Below are 27,700 nucleotides of genomic sequence, written 5' to 3'. Positions count from 1 at the left end.
TTATGAAAAACTGTTATGAAATCATTTTGTTACATCTATAACTAATTGTTACAACTTGTAGTAGAGTAAAAGATGTAACGTATTAAAGAAAATGAAATAAAGCGATCACTTTTCGCTTAAACCTGGTGAAATGTGTTATTTTGGTGTCAAAATAGCATACGTAAAGCTTGAGTTAATTGCGCAAATACTTCTATTTGTTAGTAAACAATAAATTTTTAATTAAATGAAATGGTTAATGTAAAAGTTGATTTAAGAAATTACTAAATAGGCAACTCTTATTACGTTTCTTATAAAACGATGGCCTAGATCTTGTTAAGCTAACTCGTGAAAATAGATCGGACGGATCACTTTTCGCTTAAACCTAGTGAAATGTGTTTTTTCAGGTGTCAAATATCATACGTAAACCTTGTTTTAATTGCGCAATTATTTCTATTTGTTAGTAAACAATAAATTTTTAATTAAATGAAATGGTTAATGTAAAAGTTGATTTAAGAAATTACTAAATAGGCAACTCTTATTACGTTTCTTATAAAACGATGGCCTAGATTTTGTTATTTAACGCCTGTTGTTCGTTTAAAGCTAACTCATTAAAATAGATCGGACGTCGACGTGGAAAATAAAAGATTGTTGCCTGTCTCGAGTTTTATATTTAATGTCTATGGCGATACTCAAAAGTATCAATAATTAAACAAAGTATCTTCCTCTTTGTTTAATTAGGAGTTTAAACGTTCATATTTTGCAAACTTTTAAAGATTTTTAAAAAGCAACTTCACTTTTCTGTCCGTAAATTGAGAATTTCTCCTTACTGTACTAACAGAAGTCATAAAACAAAATTTAGTTATCATCCCAATTCGATGGTATAATGAGATTATACTTTAAAAACCGGATACCGGAGAAACGCTTCGAAAGCCTGAGAACTCGATGCAAAGCGAAGATTTGGAAGCTTAAAAAACAGTATAAGAGTCCATACTGATGATGACTACATGGTAGTCGAAATACGTTTTTATATAATTGAAAAATTGATGGCATTAACGAAATTTAATTCGAAGTATCCTAGAGTTCTCATTTATTATCTTTGATAATATTTAGGTATATTAATTAACAAGCAAGGCCAAATAATTTCCAGTATATTCTATTTTGTAGCCCACAAGATTTAAAATCGATAATGTAAGAATTAATAATTTTCAAAATTTAAATTAGTTTGCATTTCAATATGTAGGTAATTTTGTAACCATAAGGCAGAGATTAATAAATTTTTTAAATAAAAGAATTTATATTAGACTTAATTATAGTAAGTAAATTTATCTTACTACATTTCTACAAGCGCACTTCATGTAGTCAATTTTGTTTGCAGTTATTCGGATTGAAATAAATACCTAAATAGAATGGAATCTTGTGAAAAATATAATAATTTATGTCGGACTTGTTTAAAGAAAACCACAAATTTAATATCGGTTTTTAATGATGTCGATGTTTGGGAATTAAACATAGCTGATATGTTAAAGGAATGTGCCTCTATTGAGGTAAGCCTTACTTTGTTTTCATAATTTTATTGTATTTAACAGATATGTATAGGGTCAGGCGTAGTATTTGACAGTATTGATAAAGATCGTATCTATTAACTTTTTCTCCTACACAAATTTTCATAGTTGGGGGCTTATAGTTCTCTTTCAATGGTAACGGAAAATTTAACTCAATAACAAAGTACACATTACGAGTATTCGCACCGCGGTGCGTGAGTTTTATTTGAGGCGTTTCCATGGTAACGATACACTATTTTAATTAAAGAATTGTATGTGAATTAAAGAAGTTGGTTTCAGTATCGGGTAGTAGAAATTGGAACTAAATGTAAGTGACTAGGCTAGGCAAGTACTTAAAGCTTAAACGTTTTCGATTCAAGTCATTTGGCTAGCTGTTTCATTGAATAACTGATTATAGTCCAAACCAAACAAAGTTTAGTAAAAGAGCTAGGATGTAAATTGAACGATTAATTAGGATAGTTGGGTGCGACAGACACATTATCAAATTTTCCTTTTGTATTTTCTAGATTTCAGCAGAAGATACTTTGCCAAAAGTAATATGCGATCTTTGTATACAACAAGTAAAATATAGTTTTAAATTTCGTAGACAATGTAAATTATCACAACAAACATTATTATTTTTATTGGACGATGTTGAAACTAAATCGAATACTATTGATAATATCACAGAAACTTTTTGGGAGGACAATAAAAGCGAAACATTAAAACAAGAAAATGAATTTAGTGATAATTCATACAACGATTATATGTTCTTAGAAGAATCTAAAGTTGAAATTGAATTATCACCAAATAGTCCTGATGATACAAAATTAGGTAATTTTTTTATTAATTTTTACATTTTAATCATTTACAGTTCCTATAAATTCCTGTTTTCCATCTACGAGATTAATAATTATGCAGAGATTGTAGAGCAACTCTTAGCGAAGAAATTGTCGTGTGAACCGTTTTCGAAATATCACTTGAAATTATTAGAAAAAATACAAGATTAGGTTAGGTTAGAGTGGCTGTCCTGGGGTGGGACACACTTAGATCATAGGGTCCGTTGTGATACCGTAAATGGGTTGGCCCGTCCCCGGCCACTACTCCATGAACCATTTGGAGCTGTTCAAGAAGAGCAGGAGGGCTTTGACGTCGACTGTCTTTAGGTCGGAGAGGTAGTCAAAGAGAGGCTGGCTCAAGTAAGTCCATCTCCTCATGACAAGAGCTGGGCAGTGACAGAGAAGATGAGACATTGTCTCCTCCTCGTCACCACTGTGACAGCTCCTGCAGTAGTCGTGATACACTGCCAGGCCTAAGCGTTCAGCATGCCTGCCGCCCAGCCAGTGTCCTGTGATAGCCGCAACAACTTTGGGAACAGAGGCCCTTGGAAGTGATATGAGAACTTCGAAACGCCTGCGATTGTACTCAGACCATATCTGTCTTGTAGTATCACAAGTACGTTCTTCCCTCCATGTAAGATTGGTCTTTTTCAGGATATCCTCTTTCAGGAGTAGCTTGCAGTTCGCAAATGGAATTCCCGGGTATTTATTGATGCTTGTGTCCGGCAGCATTGTGCCATTTCTGGCAAGCTCGTCGGCTTCACAATTTCCTGGAATGACCCTGTGTCCCGGTACCCATACCAGGTTTACATTCATTTGTTCCGCTAGATCATTTATGGACGTACGGCAGTAGGAAAAATACAAAAAAGTAATTAGATTTCATTTATCCAAAAGTTCTAGGAAAAAGGATAATAAAATAATCATCGGGGAATTTTAAAAGCTGATTTCTAATCACTCGTTTCTGATTAAAATATCAATTTTTTTTTATCAACAGACGAACACGTTGAAGATATTATCGAGGAAGAAGAAGATGAAGAAGACGTTGCTATTATAGACGATGAAATATCACCAGAAGATACAGAAGAAAATGAATATACATGTTTAATATGTTCAGAGAAATTTTATACAAAAACAACGCTAGCGAATCATACACGAAATACGCACGCAGACCGTAATCATAAATGTCATGTTTGTGATAAAACATTTATTGTTTATTATGCGTTACAACGGCATCTATTAACACATGGCTACCATTGTAAATCATGTTTTGAGAAATTCGATACGAAAGAACAATTGGAAAATCATTTACCGGTACATGAAAATCAAGATGGATTTATATGCAAGGATTGTGGAAAACAATTTAGACGACGATCACGATTGAAATTACATATGAGGGTAAATACAAAATACTTTTTTAACTTGGCATTTATCCGAAACAGGCACCTCTTTTCCACTGGGCACTGATCCAAGACCCCATGGTCTTTAAAGGCGCAATTTTAACCCAAAAAATACAAAAATCGAATTTATTTTAATGCATTTTTCCTGTCTGTTTCAAGATGTTATCGATTACAATTTTTTTTAGACACATACCGGAGAAAGGCCTCATCTTTGTACCGTTTGCGGTAAAGCTTTTGCTCTCAGAGGGAATTTAAATACACATATGAGAATTCATACCGGTATCAAACCATATAATTGTAAACTTTGTGGTAAGTTTTATTGGTTCGGGAATAGGCAATATTCATGAAGGTTGCAATTCTATGGATCAATATGAATTTTTATGAAACCCGGCTCAAAATGTTCGTATGAGTGTGTAGAAAAAAGTCATATTGATTAGAAAGTATGCTTTTACTATGCGCAAGCGTGCTGAAGTTCGCTCAAGCTAATTCTGCTGAAAAATCAGGAAATTTAAGAAACGGTGAGTTTTAGGAAAAAATATTATGACACAAAAAATGCTTAGAATATCGCAAACTATAAGGTCCAATGACTGTTTTCTCAAATTTTATGATTTTTCTGCAGAATTGCGCCTAGTAAAAGTGTGCAATTCTGCTGCTCTCACTTTCTAATCAATATGATTTTGTTCTGCACATTTATACGAACATTTTGAGCCGGGTCCCATAAAAAGTCATATGGTTCCATAGAATTGCAATCCTATGATCTTTTTCCGGCTTTATTTCTTACAGTATTTATCATTTTAAGTAAACCGTCTTTTTGAACCTTTCTTTTTTAGGTGAAAGTTTTGTTCAATGGTATTCATTACGTAGCCATTTAATAACACATGCCAAAGAGAAAGTTTATATATGTCCGATTTGTGGTAAAGCATTTTCACGGCAAAGTTCCTTAAAACAGCATGCGGTTTGTCATTCAGATGAACGTAAATATCCGTGTCAAATTTGTGATAAACGATTTAAAAATTCTAGAGATCGTAATTTACATATGGTTGTACATACTGGTAAGTAAACTTTAATTACTATCTTCAATTTCTATAAAATTCAGTACATATTTAATTTGTCTTTTAACGATTTTTGGTCCTAAATTGATTGAATTAATATTGATTTTTACAGGTGAAAGAAAACATCCATGTGAAATATGTGGAAAATCATTTAACCGAGCAAGTAATTTAAAAGTACATAATCGAATTCATACTGGTGAACGGCCTCATGTGTGTGCCGTCTGTGGTCGTGGATTTATTCAACAACATGTTTTAAATAATCATATTAAAACTCATCAAATTAAATAAAATTCTCATTCAAATATTTATAAAAATATGAATTCAAACTAATTATTGAATAGTTTTTTAAGCTGTAAATAAATCATTCTTTCATAAAATTTACGTTTTATTATTTGCGTATCTATCCTAAACATGTGCAACGTTGTCAAATCTCATTTTTTAAAGCTATATTTCATGCTTTTTTGCCAATCACTTTTACCGTTTTAGTACAGCAGCGAAACAGTTTAGTCAAATCAGCAACAATTTTAAGTAGGCTTCGGATCCAAAAGTGGTTATGAGCTTATTCTGCAGGATGACGATCTGCAGTCAATAACAGAACGCCCTGTATATAGCCACTCTTACACACAAAGTTATGAGAGTATAAAACTCATGTGAGGTGCGATATTAAAGGAATAGTCCAAAAAATAAATCCCAAAAACGTTTCTAGACAAATTTTATTATTTAATTTAAATTGTTTACAAAATTTTTTATTTTAGATAATTAAAACAAATATGACACCCAAAAAACAAACTTCAAATCCTATATTACCACAGGTCCATGAATTGATCCATTCTCCAGTATAAGTTTTTCATATGAACACTTTGATGATTAAATATTCTACCATAAATATCGCACCAAAGTTTCTTTCTAGTATCAATTTGTCAATTTTCAAAAATCATTTTCGTTTTTAATTATAAATTCTGTATTTAATTGTTCTTCAAGTTTGACTTGTTCGTTTTCATCAAATATTTCTTCTTTAATGTATACTTGATCTATTTTGTAATTTTCTTCAAATATTTCATCTTTGATAAATGAATGTTTATTTAAATAATTAATAACAGCTTTGTTACATTTATTTTGCAGAGAAGGGGCATGATCCAATGCTGTTTGTGAATCTGTAAGTGAATAATAATCAAAAATGAATACTACATTAAGTGATAAATAAGTATTAGTGAAGAAGGTGAGCACCGAACAGTGAGTGTCCATAAAGTTTGGCAACAAACATTAAGCCTTATGGTGATGATATAAATGTAAAAGTACCTTCAATGCAAGATGATGATGCTTTCATATTATTCTCTTTTATCTGATCTTGGACAGTTCTTTGTCGTTTAGCTTCATCAAGATCAGATTCATTTGAAGCAGACTTCTGTTTTCTATTCAAATCGAATCTGGAAGGTATGCAATGTGGTTTCAATCGAATTCTTTTTACTGAACCCATGATCTTATACTGTATATAGTTTTCCATGTCGTGTTCCAACTGAAACACGATATAAATATTAGCAACTTATTTGACTAGCTTCCTATAATCTCCAAATACGAACTACATTCCAAAAAATATGTATTTTTTTTATGTATCCCATTATGAAAGATATTTTAGATCGGTGAACTTACATCAAAATGATCTTCACAAAAGTACAAACGACTTTTTTTAAATAATAGTTCCAGATCCCTTCTGGCAACTTTGAACCAAGTTTTTCTCATATTTATGTCATTTGGAACTTGCATCCACAATTTTTCCGGTGTTTTTACACTAGTATTCTTACATTCAGGAACAGCACACCAACGATAAGTAGAATAATAGCTCATTTTTAATTAAATTATAAAATGTCATACAAAATATCAGTACATTTATTTACATAGCAGACTGACGTCAGGACCATAAAGTAAGATGGCGATGACGTCCTGTGATCAACGTTTTTTTGGTGTTTCAATGTCATTTTATTTAGAGAATTTTAAGTGGCCGTTCAGGTGATTTAGGGGAAAGTGGAAAGAGTCTATCTGGCAACTGTCAGACAACATAGTATACATCTCAAATATATCTCTAATTCCATTCAAATTATGAAGGGTAGAGATAAGGAGAACCATCTCTTTATATAAAAAGTGTCCATCGAAAAGGAGCAAATAAGGGTAGCGCTGCTGTAGCAAAAGTGTATAAGTTTTAAAAGAAGTGCTCAAAGTAATAAGAGTAAGATAAAGATCTAAACAAGTTGTTCGAGAAGGATAAAGAATTTCACATCAAACATTTGTAACTGTTATTTGCTGTTTTTAGATGGACACTTTTTTACTTTAACTCCTATTTAAGATAGTTCTCCTTATCTCTACCCTCCATAATTCAAATAACTCAATTTCAAAACATGGCATCCCGTATCTATATGGTTATATATATTTCTATGCACTGTTATAACTATTTAAATGTGCGTTCTATTATACACTGCGAGCACTGTACGGTGCTCTTACTGTAAAGAATTTCGTTTCGTTGAATTCCAATATACTAGTAAAATACTATGACTTGTGCTCCACTCCACAAGTCATAGTAAAATACTATGACTTGTGCTCCACTCCACAAGTCATAGTAAAATACTATGACTTGTGCTCCACTCCACAAGTCATAGTAAAATACTATGTTTTGTGCTCCACTCCATAAGTCATAGTAAAATACTATGACTTGTGCTCCACTCCACAAGTCATAGTAAAATACTATAACTTGTGCTCCACTCCACAAGTCATAGTAAATTACTATGACTTGTGCTCCATACCACAAGTCATAGTAAAATACTATGACTTGTGCTCCACTCCACAAGTCATAGTAAAATACTATGACTTGTGCTCCATACCACAAGTCATAGTAAAATACTATGACTTGTGCTCCACTCCACAAGTCATAGTAAAATACTATGACTTGTGCTCCACTCCACAAGTCATAGTAAAATACTATGACTTGTGCTCCATACCACAAGTCATAGTAAAATACTATGACTTGTGCTCCACTCCACAAGTCATAGTAAAATACTATGACTTGTGCTCCACTCCACAAGTCATAGTAAAATACTATGACTTGTGCTCCACTCCACAAGTCATAGTAAAATACTATGACTTGTGCTCCATACCACAAGTCATAGTAAAATACTATGACTTGTGCTCCACTCCACAAGTCATAGTAAAATACTATGACTTGTGCTCCACTCCACAAGTCATAGTAAAATACCATGAAGCATATAGGCAGGAGAACGATCGCTATAGAAAATATTGTCCCCGAAATATGGATAAAATAAGTGAGGCGCTGCGATCAATACGTAGTTGTTGTGCGCTAATTTCAAATGATATATCCATTTGTACATTATGCTTACAACAACAGCTAACTTCACAGATACTACTTCTTGATGACAGCGCGGCTGGTGGCTTAAAAATGAATTATAAATTCTACAAATTTTTTAGGGGCAGGTACGCTAATGCTTTAGTACATAGCGATCTTTCTCCTGTTCTATAACCTTCATGGTACATAGCGATCTTTCTCCTGTTCTATAACCTTCATGTCACATACATAAAGTTTATCAGTCATAACACGTGTTTTAAAATCAAAACAGAATTTAATAACAATTTGTAATTGTATTCTAAATATAGTTAAAAATAATAGAAAATATAACATAAATAATGGGAAAAAAGAGAAAATTACCCTTAGAAGATGAATATGATCCAACACCAAAACATTTAGTGCCTGTACACGAAAAATTTAATGAAAAACGTTTAATTGTAATTTTAGAAGGGGCTCAGTTAGAAAGTGTTAAGGTATATTCTTTTAATATTCATCTTATTCGAATTTATGCTACGTTGTTATTATATTTTAAAAAAAATTATCTATTTTTAGGTTGGAAATAATTTTGAACTATTAAATTGTGATGATCATGCCCATATTTTAAGGAAACAAAATCGGGATACAAAGTCCTGTCGACCAGATATTACACATCAATGTTTGTTAATGTTATTGGATAGTCCACTCAACAGGGCTGGATTTCTTCAAGTTTACGTACATACACAAAATAATGTTTTAATTGAAATTAATCCACAAACTCGAATACCTCGGACTTTTAAACGATTCGCTGGACTTATGGGTATGTTTTTTTTTATTGTTTAGAGTGGTCACAAACCGAGAAAGTCGAAATATATGACATATCCCGAATTATTATTGAAATTAGGGAAATTTAAGTTTGTCAGGTTTTAATGATTGGATGCGAAATCTTTGATCCATAAATCTTGGCATCAATCTCGACGGAGAAGCTTTGTACTTTCTACATGGCGTCTGGCCTCGACAAAATCCTATAGCTTCATCTGCTTAAAATCTCTATATATTATAAATGCGAAAGTAAGAATGTTTGTTTGTCACGCTTTCACGCTAAAACTGGCGAATGGTTTTTAATGAAACTGTACAGCAATATAGCTGATATATCAGAATAACACATGAGATATAATTTATAAAGATGTATTAATAAAAAAAAATTAATTTAATTTGACATTACCATAAATTACAGATTTCTGTAAAAGTAGTCATTTGACATTACCATAAATTACAGTTTTCTGTAGAAAGTAGTCATTTGACATTACCATAAATTACAGATTTCTATAAAAATAGTCAATATAAAATATTCCACAGCCATCTTTTCTGATATACTCAATGAATAATTACGACTATTATACATTTAAAAAAATAGAAAACAATACATATATTTTACCTGTGTAATCATTATTTCGAGTGTTATAGAAAGGGGATAAGCGAGAGCAATCTTTACTTTTAAACCCAGCGAAGCGGGTGGGTATCACTCTAATAAGACATATTTATCCGGAAAGGATTTCTTGGTCTAGTTGCTAGGGACCCAGTTGCAGTACCCCTCTTATCTTCTCTCTTTACGTTCTCTACATTTATCAATCTTTTACAGTACAATTACTTCATAAATTTTCGGTACGAGCTAACGATGGAAACTTAAAATTATTGAAAGTTATTAAAAATCCAATAACCAGTCATTTGCCAGTTGGAATATCAAAACTTGGAATGAGTTATTCATCCACAAAGGTTTGTCATAATCATCTCATCAGTTCCGTTCAAAACTCAAACGTTTAAATTTTCTTATCTTTTCAATTGCAGGTAAAAAAACCATCTGAATTAGTTCCAGATTCTGAGAGTCCAATTGCAATTGTAATTGGTGCATTCGCTCATGGACAAATCAATGTTGATTACACAGAAGATAATGTTTCAATCAGTAATTATCCCCTTTCAGGGGCATTAACATGTTCGAAATTGTGTTCGGCTTTTGAGGAAGCATGGGGAGTTCTATAGGTTAATATAATTTTTGTAAAATGTATTTTTTAGAAACTCGAAATGTTGTATTTATCTGATAAAATAAATTAAACTGTAAATAGGTATTTTCATGAAAATTAGTTTTTGTTTAAAGCATTATTTTGATTGGATCCAAAAGTAAATTATTCGTAACACTACTGATTTATCTTCTTCTTTCTTCGATTTAGCTCCCCAAACTTTCTGCAATATTATTATTGTCATTAAACAGAAAAAAGTTATAAAAACGACTGAAACTTGTGCCCCCTTGCCCCGCCAACTTGGATTTGCATTTGCAGGATATCCCTGAATATATTCCAACAAAAAAATTCTGCATTAAATTACATTATGAACCTACTTTTTTACTCTGGCTAATGGGGTAAGGCTGCGTATTTCAAAAATTAGATTGTCAATTCTTGCGAATTCTTAATTCAAGCTCATCGCAGCTTCACCTTCGCTATAGTTAGTTTCAAGGATTCATTTTCCGTCTTTTGTAAACCCCCAAAAAATATATAATTATAAATATTCGGGTTATCATCTTTCCTCTAATAAGAATTTTTAATCTGTTCTTTTATATCCAGACGCGGGCAATATGTTATACTCCAAATATACAAAGTTTGGGCTGATAAAATTTCAAATTCTTTGATAATATAAAATAATCTCGTTAAAATCTTAAAGGAAATGCGGTGTTTCTTAAATAAAATGTGATATGAAACTTGAGAATACACCAATTAAGGGGATATTAACTTTCGAGTTTATATACTTCTATATAATTTTTAAGTAATGCAATTCCATATTTAAATTTGGCGCCAAAAGACAAGCTGATTTTTATAATACAAAACAAAACAAATTTTCGCTAATTAAAATTCTTAATTTAAATTAACTGGTAGGGAATTTCCAAAAAAAAACTGAACACTTTTGCATTAAAAAATGCTACCAAATTTTACAAAAAATTTTTCTAGAACAATCCATCTTGAACATTGATTAGATGGCGCTTATAATCTAAAATCAGCATTATTTTAAAAAATTGAATTCAATCAATTATTAATAAAAAAATTATCCTAAATTGAAGTAATTTTCAAATGAAAAGCATTTTTAAAATTGATTCAAAAAACTAACAATGATAAATATTGAAAAACAGTAAATTTATAAATAATGAATGTAGACACTGATTTGACTCGTAAATATAATAATTTTAGTTTGGCTTAAAATATTATAAATAAAACACAAAAAGCATTTTTAAAATGATTTTAACAATTTTAAAATGAATTACAATGGATTTAATATATTTTTCGATGAATTTTATATAATTTTAAAACTACCACTTTCTATTGATCGATGAGTTAGTCATAGAGGATGACCAAACAGTCGCCATTTATGTGTAAATGAACTTGATAAATAGTAAACGAATAAAAATAAAATCTGTAATTATAAAATACATCACAGGACATTTATAAAATTTTAATTAAAATAAATCAATCACAGATGAAATTTTAATGATATTTACTACAAAAATAATGAAAGACAATGTTTAAATAATAATTATAAGACAGAATTAATTTGTATGATAGCGCACAGGTCGGCCATCGTGGTACCTTGACCAAGCTTAGCAAGCCAGTCTCACATAAGTGCTGTGTGCAGTGTTGCTCCCGTGTTTTTTACGTTTCTCATGCGGATTTCTACTCAAAAATCACAGGTAATGTGTCTCTCAAATTTTTGGGAGCATAAATTACTTGAAAATTATATACATTGACTGCATGAGAGTCTGTTTGATTGTAAAAAAAATGTCAAAATGTTGCATCTCGTCTAAGATTGTAAAACCGCCATGTTGTATGAAAGCTAGCAGAAAATTCAATATTTGCTTTCATTTACAAATTTATGTGTTGTATTTGAGTCAATTTTTATACGAATTGAGCTATTTTTATGTATAGTTTGAGAGGTTTGCTAAGTTTTCCCGCGTTCACAAGAGTCTAGCTTCTGTTTCAAGTTGACCGTTGCATCGCTAATAATATATAAACTAAACTACCCATTCCCCAAGGTCTCAATTTGTGAGCATTTCATTAATTGTGAAATCTTGTGGAATCTATTTTGTTTGTAATAATTTTCATACTAAATTGTAGGAAAAATGACGTTTTTCATAGAAATAAAGTGTTAAAGTTTGTTTTTAGTGTTTTTGTTCTATTTTGTTTTTTTTCATAGCTTCAATTAGTATACGAAAGTACTCCCATTCCCCGAATTTATAATCAAAATCAACCATTTTAAAAGTGTGAATTGAATATGTGATTTTTAAAGTTCAGTTTTTTGTATTGATTTCAGATATTAAAAAAATTTAAAAATTAATTTTTATACCTTTTGTTTTTACAACGTTTACGCCATTAAATCTGTGAAGAAGATATTTTAATATTGTGTCAATTTAAAACAAAGCGCAGACTTTCATGCATCAATGTTCCTAAAAATATTAAATTTGTGCAAAAAGAACTTGTGAAAACTGATTTTTTTTTATATGTAAAATTAAGGTTTTTCTAAGTAAAAATTTTACTTGAATATTGTTTTTTTTTTATTTTCTTGTTGACATGAGATCTGTTTGTTAACCTTTTCGTACTGGAAATTTCATCAATATTTTCAGTACGGGTGTGAAAAGTTGTTAATTTAGTGTTTACCAAAAAAGTTTTCGATAAACTGTTTTATTAATTTTAAGTTGTGTGAGTTATTAAAAATATTTTATTTTAATTTTGAAAAAAAAAAAAAAATATGCATATTTTTTTGATAAGTTTGTAATACAAGGTATTACAAAAGTTAGGGACACGTAATGTAAATAAATTCTTGATGGTTTGTGAGATTGCATCGCATCGCAAAAATTATCTAATCGCGTTATATGAACAATTTCGATTTAAAAAGGGCCCCTTTAAAATGTACTCAAAACAATTTTAACAATTTTTGCCATGCGATGTGACTGCATAATTTGTCCAAGACTTTCATTTCCATAATCTTAAGTTTTCATATTTTATCTTTATGGGTAGTTAGAAAAAAGGGTATTGAATCATTTATTTCAGGGGACTACAGACGTTTTTTTATACAGTTTTATGGAATTTACCAATTGGTTGCCAAGTTTTAAACTAAAATCAATATTATTTTCGCTTATCTCGATATTTTAGAAGTTAAACTCTTAAAATTAATTCATTTAATGAAAAATCGCGAAAAAAGTATAATAATTTCTTAATACGAAAATCATTTAGTTTTTGAGGCTCGAATTTGTATAAAAAATCGTCTGAATTACTAACAATTTTAGAGGCTCGGATCTTAAGCTGAGATTCTGCTAGGGTGTAAGCGCCTTAATTTACAAACATATATTTCACATCATATTATATCGCTCCGTTCGATTTAGTGGAATCTCGGCTTAAAAGATCCAAAGCCTATAAAAATATGTCACCCAAACATTGGAATCCAACACAAATCAAATGGAAAACTTGATTTTCGTTTTGAACGGCTATCAATAGACAAATTTTCCGATTCGACAATTTATGGTAATATTTTTAGAAGGTAAAATGTTTCAGGAGTTTTGTAGTAGTGTTCAATTTTGGACGATTCAGATATAAAATTACCAGTCGTTTATTACATACAAGTTTGGCTACCATTAGTATGTTAAATTACGTAATTGTTGAAAGGAAAACGGTGTTGACGATCCGGGTAATGACGGAGCTTAGGACGCCTTAACTTAATCATATTGCAATTTGTGTCAAACTTTTCGGATAAAATCTGAATTTCAAAGGGTTTGTTACCCAAAAAGTTTTTCTAAGAGGCAATTCCCGGAAATCCGAGATAACCCGCTATATTTCATTAGGCTTACTTAGCCCGCCAAGAACTTAATTTTTACGAAATTACTTACTACAGTATTAGTTTCTTTTACTTATCATTTTCGATTAGTTTTTCACGAAAATTATTATGACATATCGCCATAATTATAATAAGAAAATGATTGGTTCAGAAAAAAATTGAAAATCAACGGATTCCAAGTAGTGTGGGAAATGTTGGCTATCTCACTTTTACAAAAAGTTTGTGAATGCAAAGGCCAAAAAAAACCCGCAGACTGGTACTAATTCGATTCCACCTTTAATGGTGTACGCCCTTTGATCCACGGGTTGGCTATGCCTTTATGGGGTTAAATTAGCACTAGTCAGTGGATTTTTTAATCATTGCGTTCATCAATTTTTCTAAAGTGAGATAATTAAAGATTTACCGCAAGTTTTAAGTCGCAAACGGTACGGGTAAGTATAAGATGTCGCTTGTACCGAGTTTTTTAATCGATTTTCGAAAAATTACAAAAACTGTATGTAATACATTTGTTGAGAATCCGCAACGTATCCGACAAATTAAATTTACCGCCGTGCAATAACACACAGCGATAAGCGTTGTAACCATCCTTATCAATAATTACGAAATTCAATATTTTAATGTTCGTCATAATAGGATCGAATATCACTGAAATTAGAGTTTTTTACTTGATTTGTTCGGACCAAATTCAACGAATTAAATTTGATAAGATCGATTATTTTAGGATAAAATTTAAGTATTTTGAAATTTTTATCTTTAGGTATATGCAGAATGTGTTTGCGGTAACTTGTTCCGCTGATAGTATGTTTCGTGAGCACTATCAGGGTATGAAAAGCCCACGTTCAACGTTATTTCCTGACTTACAAATCAGCTGACTGTCTTGCATTGAGTTACTGTTGTTTTATGTATATATTTAAGCAGTAAGTGTACCAAGAAAATGGTTTTAATCTCGAAACAGATAAATATTTCAAAAATTACTTTAGAAGACGATCCAGAGATGCGCATATTTTAAACCTCAATAGCCAGAGCAAAAAAAGTAGGTTTATAATGCAATTTACAAACTTATTCTTGCTGTAATATATTCAAGGGTATTCCCCCGAACGTATAACCTAGTAGGCAGGTGAAGAGGCGCAAGCTTTTTTTCTGTATTATGCATAGGTTTTTAGCGATATAAATAAAAATCTATGCATTATACAGAAAAAAAGTTTCAAGAAAATGTGATTATGTTCAAAAATGATTCCTACTATTTTTGTCGTACGATGAGATAAAACGTGTTAAGATGCGCACAATCTGAATCTTATGGACGTTGGAATATCAATAATCACTGTGGTGAAAAAACTCCATGGAATTTTTTGATCCTGTCTTTGGCATGCCAATAAAAACTTCATAACTTGTTTAGGCCTTAATGCTACTGAAGAGGATTGACAAAACAATGGAGTTTGTGCGCCTTTTTTATTTTTGGTCAGTTTAACGTCATATAATTTTATTTTTGAAAAAAGCGAGGCTCACTTTCATGATCTAATCACCTTCATTCTCCAGATGTTCACAATCCTTTGTTTTCGTAATCACGCTAGAAAATATATGGATATTCGAATATTTTGCTGTTTTGAGATTATTACGGAATAAAGAAAAAAGTCAATGATGGTATATTTTTTAATAATATATTTTTTTTTTTGCTCACAGAAGCGACAGTCTCAAAAAAGAATGCAGCAAGTAGAAACAATTTCGCAAAATAATACGGTAAATTTTCTTTTTTAAAATTACACATTTATGCTAAAAATGCATTTTAGCTATTTAAGTTTAGATAATTTATATTGAGGAACATATAAAATAGGCGGTAACCGGTAAATCGGAAACTAAAGAACCTCCACCGAGAATGGATCCACCGGTGGAGCCCGTTAACGGGGTTGTTCAACCAATGGTGACACCTGCACCAGACAGACCAGGTCGTGTAACAAATCAGTTACAATTCCTACAAAAAAATGTTCTTAAGGCTGTGTGGAAACATCAGTTTGCTTGGCCTTTTCAGCAACCTGTGGATGCAAAAAGACTTAATTTACCGGTAAGTTTTTTCTTTTTATATAAAACATTGATATTTATACTTTACATAGATTGCTAACAATTCTTCAAAGAATTTTCGCTATTTTTTCCAAACATTGAGACATTACGACGAAATAAGAATTTTTGATCAATTTCAAAATGATTCATTTCTAAAGTGGAAATGTGATATCGACTTGAAATGTTTATACCCTGTATATATGAAATATATATCAGCGTATACTAATTTTAGTCTCAAGTTTGTAATTAGAAATATTGATGATACGAACAAAATTTTGCTATTAGTTCATTAAATCACTTAATAAGTTCATATCTGGCTGTCCGCTAGTCTGTCAACGTGTTCAGGACATAAAAAGTGAGTTTGAGTTCTTAAATGAGCATCATAGGTCAATTAAATCTTAAAATAAAGTAAAAAACTTGTATGAAATATTTTTTCATAAACAGCACGGTTTACCCGTGAAGGTAAGTTAGGTAAGAAGGTAGATTTTCACTTTTTTTTTTTTTTTTTTTTGTAATGTTAAAACTCCCTTATAGGGTATCATTTTTCTCAAAAACTATTCGCCCAATAATCAAATGAACCCGATTTTTGAATTTTTTGGGTCAAACTTACCTTATAAACTGAGTTTTATCAAATTCCGCAATAAAAATTTTTTTTCCGATTTTTCGACTTTTTTCTAAGGGGTACCCCTTAAGAAAATTGCAAAAAATCGAAAAATATTTATTGTTTCCAATTTCAATAAAACTCAGTATATTAGGTAATTTTAACCCAAAAAATGTTAAAATCGGGTTTATTTAACGCTTAGACGGATAGTTTTCGGGTTAACTTCAAAAATCGATCCGGGGTATGGTTTTTCTCGCAAGCTATTCGCCCAATAGTCAAATGAACCCGATTTTTGAATTTTTTGGGTCAAACTTACCTTATAAACTGAGTTTTATCAAATTCCACAATAAATATTTTTTTTTTTTTTCGACTTTTTTCTAAGGGGCACCCCTTAAGAAAATTGCAAAAAATCGAAAAATATTTATTGTTTCCAATTTCAATAAAACTCAGTATATTAGGTACTTTTAACCCAAAAAATGTTAAAATCGGGTTTATTTAACGCTTAGACGGATAGTTTTCGAGTTAACTTCAAAAATCGATCAGGGGTATGGTTTTTCTCGCAAGCTATTCGCCCAATAGTCAAATGAACCCGATTTTTGAATTTTTTGGGTCAAACTTACCTTATAAACTGAGTTTTATCAAATTCCGCAATAAAAATTTTTTTTCCGATTTTTCGACTTTTTTCTAAGGGGTACCCCTTAAGAAAATTGCAAAAAATCGAAAAATATTTATTGTTTCCAATTTCAATAAAACTCAGTATATTAGGTACTTTTAACCCAAAAAATGTTAAAATCGGGTTTATTTAACGCTTAGACGGATAGTTTTCGAGTTAACTTCAAAAATCGATCAGGGGTATGGTTTTTCTCACAAACTATTCGCCCAATAGTAAAATGAACCCGATTTTTGAATTTTTTGGGTCAAACTTACTTTATAAACTGAGTTTTATCAAATTCCGCAATAAATTTTTTTTTCGATTTTTCGACTTTTTTCTAAGGGGTACCCCTTCAGAAAATTGCAAAAAATCGAAAAACATTTATTGTTTCCAATTTCAATAAAACTCAGTATATTAAGTAGTTTTAACCCAAAAAATGTTAAAATCGGGTTTATTTAACGCTTAGACGGATAGTTTTCGAGTTAACTTCAAAAATCGATCCGGGGTATGGTTTTTTTCACAAACTATTCGCCAAATAGTCAAATGAATCCGATTTTTGAATTTTTTGAGTCAAACTTACCTTATAAACTGAGTTTTATCAAATTCCGCAATAAAAAATTTTCTATAGCAATGTTTATTTTGAAGTAAGCAATCTGGGTTGAATATAGACATTTATGGATTTGATAATGAATATTGACGGTTTGAATATCCGTTTTGTTACCTAGAAATAATTTTAAATGAACAAATAACAAAATATTGTATAAAATTAAAATTCCTGACTCGAATTACAATAATTTGATATTTATAATTATAATAATATGTAAACATTTATATATCTATAATTAATTAATTATAAATAAATTTGATTTAAAAAGGATGTTGATATTCGTAAATAAAATAAACAATAAATGTCCTAGGACTATCATAAAATTATCAAACAACCCATGGATTTGGGAACCATCAAGAAGAGATTAGACAACAACTATTATTGGTCCGGCAAAGAATGTATACAAGACTTCAATACAATGTTCACGAATTGTTATGTGTACAATAAACCTGGAGAAGATGTGGTTGTCATGGCGCAAACATTAGAAAAGCTGTTTCTTACAAAAGTGGCGATGATGCCAAAAGACGAAGTTGAATTGGATCCACCTCCGCCTAAAGGCGGCAAGGGTAAGAAAGGTCGGGTAGGAGGTAGTTTACCCGGTATTGGTGCTAATCGGGGTCGACCTACAGCATCCGTTTCATCTACTGTTTCTACTCCTGTAGCCAGTTCTACTGAACGTACAAGTTTACCTTTAGGTTCGGCAGCTCCTGCAACAGTTCCGGGCAGCACGGCAACGACAACAATAGCGCCGGCTGCAAGTGCCACTCATAGTAGTCTACCTCAGCAGATGCCGTCGAATACTTACCATGTCACACAAACGATAAGCAACCCGTTGGATGGTACAGCGCTTCCGACAACGGTCTTACAAACACAGCCAGTCAAAGTGAAAAAAGGGGTGAAAAGAAAGGCGGACACAACTACACCAACAGCGACACCTTTAGAAACACATTATCCAATGATGGAATCCAAATCAGCGAAAATATCAACGAGACGTGAATCTGGTCGACAAATAAAAAAACCATCAAGACAGGAACAAGATGGTCTGTTGCCTTATCATCAACCTGTACCGATAATGGCAAACATAACACCAACACCTCCACAACATGGTCAACCGAAACCAAAAGAAAAACTCTCGGATGCACTGAAATCATGTAATGAAATATTAAAAGAATTATTCTCGAAAAAACATTCAGGCTATGCGTGGCCATTTTATAAGCCGGTTGACGCCGAATTACTTGGTTTACATGACTATCATGAAATTATTAAAAAACCTATGGATTTAGGTACCGTCAAACAGAAAATGGATAATAGAGAGTATAGAACAGCAAACGAATTCGCTGCCGATGTTAGACTGATATTTACTAATTGTTATAAATATAATCCTCCTGATCATGATGTGGTTGCTATGGCCAGAAAACTACAAGATGTTTTTGAAATGAGGTAAGTCCTCAATTTTATGCTTCAATTACTTAAATTTATATTTAATATGACCTACAATCCATTAAAATTTATTAAAATTTTAAAATTATTTAAATTTTAATTCAAATTATTACACTTTTTTATTTTTTAAAACATGAAATATTTTTAGTATTCCGTACCAAAGTATATAAAACTAACGTTTACTAGGAAGTAAAATAAAAAACAAGTAATGGAAAGTTTTGAAGAGTAAAATTAAAAAAATCTATTAAAATTCGCTTAAATTTTTCCGGTTTTTCTTGGATCATTGGACCAAAAACTCCCAGCTCTAGCTTCCATTAATAAAAAATTCAATTTTATACGATTCTAACTTCCTTAATTCTTTGTTTTAGATATGCAAAAATACCTGACGAACCTCCACCAACACAGACACAACGTATTATGGCTAAATCAGATTCCAGTTCTTCTGGTTCCAGTTCAGAATCATCTAGTGATTCAGATGATTCAGCTGAAGAAGAACGAAACAATCAACTTAAAATATTAGAACAAGAGGTAAGTTTTTATAATTTTTTTAACCCTTTTCTTTTCAAGATTTCATGTTTTGTAGAAATTCGTTTGTGGAAAAATGTCTGTGAAAGAACTTGAAAGTTTTTTTATTGAAATGTACATTTTTTAGCATGTAATTAGCTAATCATATCTTAATCTGGCGCGCTCTAGTTAATTCATTCGATTTTTTTTACTAATTTGATCGTCCCCTACGCACGCGTCCTTATATTAAGAACTAGTGTTTGGTGGAGGTACTTAAGAAGGTCCATGGAATCCTCCATATGTTTATCTGACGCTCAAATTACTCCTCAAATCCCCTTTTGGGTTCCTCTACGCACTTTTAATGTCACATGCTCTCTTTATAATCTATTCAAAATTTAGCAATAATAATTGATTTTCAATTAATATTTTGGTTTTCGATTTATTTAGCTTTTAGCAATGCAAGAAAGAATGAGAAAGTTAGTTGAAGAAAGTAGTAGTAAAAAGAAAGCAAAGAAAAAACAGAAAGAAAAAGAAAAAATGAAAAAACCAACGGTTAGTGGTAGTGGCCTATCTGGTAAAGGTAGCCATAATGTTGGCAGTAAAAACAATTCAGTCGTAACAGACAGTGTGGGTGCTAGTATCGCAAGTGTGGCTATGGGTGCTGGAGATGTTAGGTTACCAGACTTACATCATGCAACACCACCAGCAAGCAAATCATTAGCATCCGCTTTACATCATACACCGGCACATCCACCCCATTTACCACCTACAGCGAAGGCACCTAAAAGTAAAGGTAAAAATTCTATTCTTTTTAAAATAGGCACAGTTTTTGGCAATTATTTCAAAGCAAATAAAAATTTGCGGAGCGGTTTTCAAGGTCGTGGAGCATCTTATTCATCAATTTTAAACTTACCGTAAAATTAAAACCCCCTCGAAAAAGAAATCCCCGACCACAAGATCTTGACAAAGACTTAGTGTAAATAATACTACGCCTAACCGTATTTATAACCATCCTTTTTTTCGATTATAAAGGAGTTCGCGGACCAAAAGCAGCAACGGGTCCAGCAGCTTCTGCACCGAAAAGACCGAAAACCAATTCAAATGCACCTAGAGGAAAGAAAAAATCAACTGCAAATGCACCTAATTTGGCGTTTGATTCAGAAGATGAAGATAACGCAAAACCTATGTCTTACGATGAAAAAAGACAACTATCACTGGATATTAATAAATTACCTGGTGAGTTATATTTTGTAAAATTTATTTTTAGTTTACAACTTCAAACATGGACACGATTCGATTGTTTTAAAGTTCATGTTAGTTGCAAAGTAATCTCATTCAGAAAGATTCGACATGTTTGTAACTTTAAGCGTAAAACAATCACATCGTGGGTGTGTTTGAATATGTTCAATATTCCTTAGAACTGATTCAATTTCCTTTATTTTCTCCTCAAAAAGATTGAAGACGATTTGAATTGCTTGTAATCATGATTTTTTTTCTATGTTAATTCTATTCCCTTGGGAATCACAAGAGTCTATATTTCAGGATAAATTTTAATCGTCGATTATTTTATATTACAGGTGACAAATTAGGACGAGTCGTACACATAATTCAATCTCGAGAACCTTCATTGCGTGATTCAAATCCTGATGAAATTGAAATCGATTTCGAGACATTAAAACCATCTACACTACGTGAGCTTGAAAGCTACGTAGCATCATGTCTTCGAAAAAAGCCACGTAAGCCTTACTGTAAGTTCCGTTACTTAACGTCCAACGGCGGAATACAACAATCCACCGATTATTAGCACTTCCATAATATATACGATCAAATATTTATAAAAATTTTTAAAATAGTAACATTTCTATAGTAACTTTTAAATTAAAAATAAAAATTTTAATACTGAAATATCTATGGGAGTGCTATCTGACGTATGTAATTGGAACTATATACGTATATATTTTTTTAGCATGGTAGAGTTGATGGTGTCATGTTTATTACAAAATTATTATTTTTTAAAGAAATTTTTTCGGTGTCTTTATTTTTTTTCTATTTTTTTTTAGTAGCAATTTTTTATTTTCTAAATGGAGAACTATTAATTTTGAAAAATTAAACACATTTCATGGTTTAGCCTACCGCAAATTGATCGAAGATCAACCAGTCCTCTAAGCTCTCTTTAAGAAAAACCTGACCTCCGAAGGCGAGACGTCTCCGGGTAAGAGGTGCTATTTTAAGCAAATGAGCTATGGAATTCTGCCGAGGCCAGACGCCACGCATAAAGCCCACAGCTTCTCCGCTGGAGTTGTTCTCAGCAAAATTGTCTGTTCGTTTGTCCAGAAGCTCAGAGAAACATAGGCAACTCCTAATACTCATGTATCTTGCTTCCCAAAAAGACAGATCTGTTTCACTGGAAAATTAATTTTTCTAGGATTTCAAGTATTACAAGGAAATCAAATAAATTTCCGATACCTTTATTGCAGACACGCGTATTTGTAATTTGGAACTTTATTCTAATTCCGAAAAGATTTGGACTGTTAAAAAAACGCATTTGTTTCGCTTTAAGTGATCAAATACGCCCTAAAAATATTTTATTATTAAAATTTGAGCTTTTAAATATTTTGTTCACTGCCTTCGACCCAACGGAATTCGATTACATTTGAAGGAAAATTTTTTTGAATATATTATAATAAATAATTTTTTAATTATACAAAATTTTAGCTTAAAATAGTTCTCCATTTCGCTTTTTTCTTTTTCTTAATTAACAAATTTTCATATTTATTTAATGGGAAAAATCTTTACGTTTTTAATTACACTTTACATAAAAAATGAAAAATTTTCCAAGCTTTTTCATACATATTGCTTACCATACGATTTCATATTTTTTCGATAAATTTTCCAGTATTTGAGAAATTGGCAAGCGTCTTTTCGTGCTTTTAACGAAACTCATCCCAAATCTAATTGGGTCGTTTACTGATAAAAGGATTTTAGGTCTTGTAATTCAGAGAAGGGTTCTATGGGGGAAAATTGAGTCTTACTAAAGCACAGATTTCTTTACGATTTTATAGTAATGTAACTAATGTACCATATGCAACATTTTTGAGTGTTATCATAATCGTTACATCAAATTGGGTCTCATTTTGGGAGACAAAAATCATATTTGAATTAACAAAAAGTTTATGATTGGTTATTTAATAACACTTGTAGAAAAAGATATTAGTGCTATATCATGTTTAAGGATGTACGAGCGCCAGTGCAATTTTGGATCAAAGGCTTGATTTTTTTTATATGAAGTTGGACTAAGTCTCAATCTCAATCAATGTGTGTCGATATATCAGTAGCGACATTACCTATTCCCTCTCCAGATTATTTCCCCCATCTGAAATGTTTCTGATTTTAAATAATATAGAAAAAGAATTGAGGACTCCCGATTAAAAACATTCATTGATACGACTAATAGTGATTTTCTGCTTACAACTAAATTAAAATTATAGTTTCAACTGCTATAAAAATAATGGGCGCTCGTAAAACTACGAAAAAATATAAACGTTTGCGCTCGCTCACATTATTCATACATTTTCTATGCTAATTTTCATTGCAATATCTGTGCATGTTAAATCAAAATTAAGAAGAAATTATTGTGGTTTTTTAAGGCGCTATGAATTGAATATGTCTTTCGAAAATTAATACTCAAAAACAAAAATTTTCCGTTTTAGAAGAAAGTAACAGTGTATGTTATTATTAAGAATAATAATACATAAGAGATTTCTTCATCTAAGGACCGCAAATGGGGCCCTAGCTCCTAGACCAAGAGGCCTCTGTGCCTTTAGATAAAGCTATAGTATGCTGTCAAGGCTAGACGCCACGTAGAAAGCTTGCAGTTTCTCCCCCGGGATTTCTCTCAGGATTGATGTATCCAAGGTGTCGAACTGAAACATTTTAAATTTGACACCTGCAGGTTTTTGCAGGTGCATAAAACATGTCCTGAGGTTACATCGTCCTGCATACAGGCCCTATATGTGAGATCATCAGAGAACCCAATGTTATGAAGGTGGTACTTCAACCGACAGTGCCCTGTCAAGAGTCCTACCACATTTCTCAACTGTGCTCAAGTGAGTTTCAGGCAAACACGGTTGAATGGCTGTGGAAGCTGTGGAAATAGCTGTGGAAATAATATAATTCATTTGTTTTGATCTCAACCCCGCTCTCCCAAGTTTTGAATGCGTAAAAAATAGATATTTAGAAATCCCCCTCCTTCAAAATTGAGTGTTATAGAGTTTTAGAAATCAATTAAGAACGTAAGGAATTTTCTGTATAAAAAAATTGATACCATCATTGAAAATCAAAATGGATTTTCTTTTAAAGCATGATCTATCAATTTATATTTGGTTTTAATTTTTGGGAGATGTATTGGTTCAAATTATTGTAAACGGTGGAGGTTGTGTTCATGTCTAATCATTTTTTTTGTTTATTTATTTATTTATTTATTTATTTATTATTTGGTATTTATTTTCTTACTTAGCATTTATAAGATAATTTAGTTACCACGCATGTGTTTAATTTATTTTTTTTCATTTTAATTTTTTAAAATAAAATATGAATAAAATCTGACAGCATTTTTTCTGCACTACTTCAAATTGTCAAAATAACTTTTGAGCGAAAATATAGCAAAACAATTTTTTAATAAATCAAATTATAGTGCAGTTGTGGATTCGTTATAACAAATTTTGAAATTCGATATTTCCAAACAAAAAAAATTACATTCAAAGAAAAATTGGAACAATTTAAACTTTTGAACGCTTTTATGTTAGTTGTAACTGTCTTATTTAGTTTTTTAAATTTTTTTTAGACCAGTCATTAGACGTATTTTATGCGGTACGATCAGGCACTGATTATTTAATCAGATAATTTTCAAACGATATTATCCCAATTTCGGATTTCTTTCGATTGAATTGAAATGGCAGTAACGTCTTAAAGATTGTCGTATTTCATGATTTTAATTCAGAGATAGGTCACTTTTGCCTTGAAACTAGAGTACTGAGAAAAATAACCGCGCCTTAATAGTTCAGGTTTTACCTTTTTGATACGGTAACTTAACGGATTCTACACAATCGAAAATTTGGATGTGACAGTCAATCCAACTTATTACGGCTCATTGAAAACAACACAATAGGTAACTAAGAATCTAGGATAAACGACAGACGACGTTTCGCCTTCAGTCAAAGTGAGATATTGTTAATATATGGGAGTACCCTCAATCCCCGTGTTCTTATCGAAGCAACCTGACGTATTCTGGATCGATTTATAACCGCTCGTTGCTAGACGCGTTTTGCTTGAAGCGTGAAGCCATAAATCTATAAAACTTATGGAAAAAAAGGAATTTTATTTTGAAAAATCGTGCACGAAGGCTCTCAACTAGACAGAATCGATTCGATTAAAATTTAGGATTATAATCACTTGTTTTTGACTTTTGCCAGCATTGCGAAATTTATAAGTACCGTAGTTACCGAGAAAGGAGGAACACTTAGTAGACCTAAACGTCAATTTAGAATTAGTTTTTTCGAATTTGGTTGAAACCTGAGCGAATATGGATTCGAAAACTTGAATATTACCGAAATCTCTATTACAAACAGATATCAGATTCAACTACAAAGAGAAAATTTTCTTTAAAATGGTCTCGTTTTAAAGTTAAAAGAATGAAAATTTAAAAGCTGTAACTCTGCAGTATTAGGACACCTAATTTTACGTCAAATTCCTTTGGAAAATGGAAAATTATCTCAGTATCCGATTGTGGCGTAGAACTAATCTAATTTTATTATACTCTAATGACTGATCTATTTTTTTGGAAAAAAAATACTTAAAAAAATTTTAGTACCATTTAAAAATAAGTTTCTGGTTTTCTCTAAATAAAATTTTCAAAACACAAATATTTCTCGTAAGTTTTAAGAGTTTGAAAGACGTTTAAAAAAAAAAAAAACATAAAATTTCAAAATTTTTAAATTGTGCTAAATTTTTGAATTTTTCTTAAAAACTTTTAATTATTTTTTGCAAGCTAATTAATCTGACGTGACTTAATAAATAATATAAATTTTTTTAACTATTTTACTATTTAAGTGCTTCATAAGAGGATAAATTTTAGCACAACTAGTGCCCATTTGTAAGTACAATTGCTTTGTTAGTGCAGAAAGGTGCTGTTTATTTTTTTATATGTAAGTGCAATATGTATGTTCTAACACAGACAAGAAAATATCGGGAAAGTCAAAAGACGAGCAGATGGCAGAAAAGAAACAAGAGTTAGAAAAGCGACTCCAAGACGTAACAGGCCAGTTAGGCAGCGTCAAAAAAACCACAAAAAAAGGTACGGTAACACAACATTTTCAAGACCACCAAAAAAAAAAGTAGTAGAGTGAAACTATCTGAAAATAACCAAAAACTTTTATTTAAATTTATTTTTGTAAAATCGAATCATTTTTTTTCCTCATTTTATATAAATCATATCTGTTTGGGTGTCTCTTGTTTTTTTGCTTTTATGGCGCTAAATTTTGTATTTTAAGGGTTCAATTTTATACATTTTGTTCGCTTGAAATTCATCTACCCGCCCGCCATTTTGACAATTTATGTAAATTTTACCATTTTGAAAAAAAAAAGAACAATAATTATTCAAATTCATTTGTTAATGGCTGATTCATTTTAGTTTTAAATCCAGGAAATTATTTATAACATGCGCTAAAATATGATAAGCACAAATCGGCAAAAATTAGTAAAATAAAAAGCCAGTAAATTTTTTAAAATAAAAGAATCGACAGGAATTTAGAAAGCAGAAAATTTTTTGAGTCTCAGTTTAAAAGTAGACTTTCATTCAAGTCAGTATCGCAAATTCTTAATGAGCTTTCGAGTTTAAGGATGTCAGTTAACGAAAAGTCAATTTTATACCAAATTACTTCAATTTATAAGAAGTACAACACATCTTGGGAGCAAAATACAAAATTTCTCAAATCTCAACTTCATGTGATCTAATCTGATGTTGAGAAACATAAGAAAAACGGCAGCTTCGTTTAGTGCAGTGGGTCGAAAGTTGACACTTTCTGCCCGGAGGGGAGAAAATAAAATTGTATTTGATTTTCGAAGCATTACTGAATAAATCCTGGTGACTTATTTACCCAAAAATATGTTATAATTTTCCTGGATTAATTGTATTAATTTCTATACATAAATTTGAGAGAACAAACGGTAGAATTTTGTATTTATTTATTTCCAGATGAAAATAATAAGGTTGAAGTTGCACCAGGCAGTGGAGGCGGTCCTTCAGGTCGACTTTCCTCCTCGTCAAGTAGCACGGATTCAGATTCCAGTAGCTCGAGTATGTCCAGTAGTTCATCAGACTCGAGTGATAGCGAAGCAGGTTAGCTCAATCAAAAAAAGCTCCTCCTATCCTCTCTCTAATAAGTAAATGGCCTAGGGCCCCAATGTTTTGATTTACACAAAGACATTTTTTTGTGTTTTTCAACAAATTGGTGATAATTAACAATTTTTTCTTTTACTTTTTAATGCTTAAAACGAAGTTAAAACGTTTGCACACAATGCAATAAATAATTTTTAAGTTATAAAATTTAAACAAAAAAAAGGACACACTCGCTATAATTAATTTTCTTTTTAAAAGGAAAATTTTTCTCATTTTCTTTTTTAATGATCGGTATTAGAAAACAAAAATCATATATTTTGTGTGATTACGAAGAAAAATATATATAAATACTATGTATTTTTAAATCAAAGCATTTTTTTTTTATTTTAACGTCGTGACTTGCGTCTGCGCTCTGCGTTTATGCGCAGGCGTTCAACG

General features: G+C 31.3%; 4 protein-coding genes across 12 annotated transcripts in view; 3 read left to right on the top strand and 1 right to left on the bottom strand.

The window, feature by feature from the left end:
- Positions 1-1,329: 1,329 nt before the first annotated feature.
- On the top strand, positions 1,330-5,096 carry LOC123293323 (zinc finger protein OZF-like). The gene is made up of 6 exons (XM_044874100.1): positions 1,330-1,523; positions 2,048-2,354; positions 3,354-3,754; positions 3,942-4,065; positions 4,587-4,808; positions 4,921-5,096. Exons 1-6 carry the CDS (start codon positions 1,386-1,388, stop codon positions 5,094-5,096), a joined length of 1,368 nt encoding a protein of 455 aa, XP_044730035.1. The 5' UTR covers positions 1,330-1,385.
- Positions 5,097-5,684: 588 nt separating this feature from the next.
- Positions 5,685-7,173, bottom strand: LOC123291379. Its single transcript, XM_044871646.1, has 4 exons — positions 6,459-7,173; positions 6,108-6,324; positions 5,907-5,962; positions 5,685-5,714 (listed from the first exon to the last, which is right to left on the bottom strand). Exons 1-4 carry the CDS (start codon positions 6,651-6,653, stop codon positions 5,685-5,687), a joined length of 498 nt encoding a protein of 165 aa, XP_044727581.1. The 5' UTR covers positions 6,654-7,173.
- A 1,179-nt stretch (positions 7,174-8,352) lies between these two features.
- Positions 8,353-10,262, top strand: LOC123292352 (ribosomal RNA small subunit methyltransferase NEP1). Its single transcript, XM_044872978.1, has 4 exons — positions 8,353-8,633; positions 8,713-8,956; positions 9,779-9,912; positions 9,985-10,262. Exons 1-4 carry the CDS (start codon positions 8,499-8,501, stop codon positions 10,174-10,176), a joined length of 705 nt encoding a protein of 234 aa, XP_044728913.1. The 5' UTR covers positions 8,353-8,498; the 3' UTR covers positions 10,177-10,262.
- Positions 10,263-11,684: 1,422 nt separating this feature from the next.
- The window catches only part of LOC123292316 (bromodomain-containing protein 3-like), a 29,881-nt gene continuing 13,865 nt past the window's right edge, over positions 11,685-27,700 (top strand). The window contains exons 1-12 of one of the 9 annotated variants that reach the window (XM_044872925.1): positions 11,686-11,869; positions 14,765-14,924; positions 15,688-15,744; positions 15,839-16,066; positions 18,233-18,488; positions 18,618-19,362; positions 19,731-19,890; positions 20,314-20,659; positions 20,899-21,102; positions 21,444-21,614; positions 26,099-26,218; positions 27,119-27,262. In XM_044872925.1, the coding sequence (XP_044728860.1) occupies positions 15,709-15,744; positions 15,839-16,066; positions 18,233-18,488; positions 18,618-19,362; positions 19,731-19,890; positions 20,314-20,659; positions 20,899-21,102; positions 21,444-21,614; positions 26,099-26,218; positions 27,119-27,262 (2,410 nt within the window). In that variant the 5' untranslated portion in view covers positions 11,686-11,869; positions 14,765-14,924; positions 15,688-15,708. Of the gene's footprint in view, positions 11,870-12,848; positions 12,876-14,764; positions 14,925-15,687; positions 15,745-15,794; positions 16,067-18,232; positions 19,363-19,730; positions 19,891-20,313; positions 20,660-20,898; positions 21,103-21,443; positions 21,615-26,098; positions 26,219-27,118; positions 27,263-27,700 lie in introns of those variants that run through there. The other 8 variants (XM_044872924.1, XM_044872922.1, XM_044872921.1 and 5 more) reach the window with 8 other exon arrangements.

The sequence above is a fragment of the Chrysoperla carnea genome, chromosome 2 (assembly GCF_905475395.1).
Source record: "Chrysoperla carnea chromosome 2, inChrCarn1.1, whole genome shotgun sequence".
NCBI classification, from domain to species: domain Eukaryota; kingdom Metazoa; phylum Arthropoda; class Insecta; order Neuroptera; family Chrysopidae; genus Chrysoperla; species Chrysoperla carnea.
This window is presented reverse-complemented; position numbering and strand designations above follow the sequence as displayed.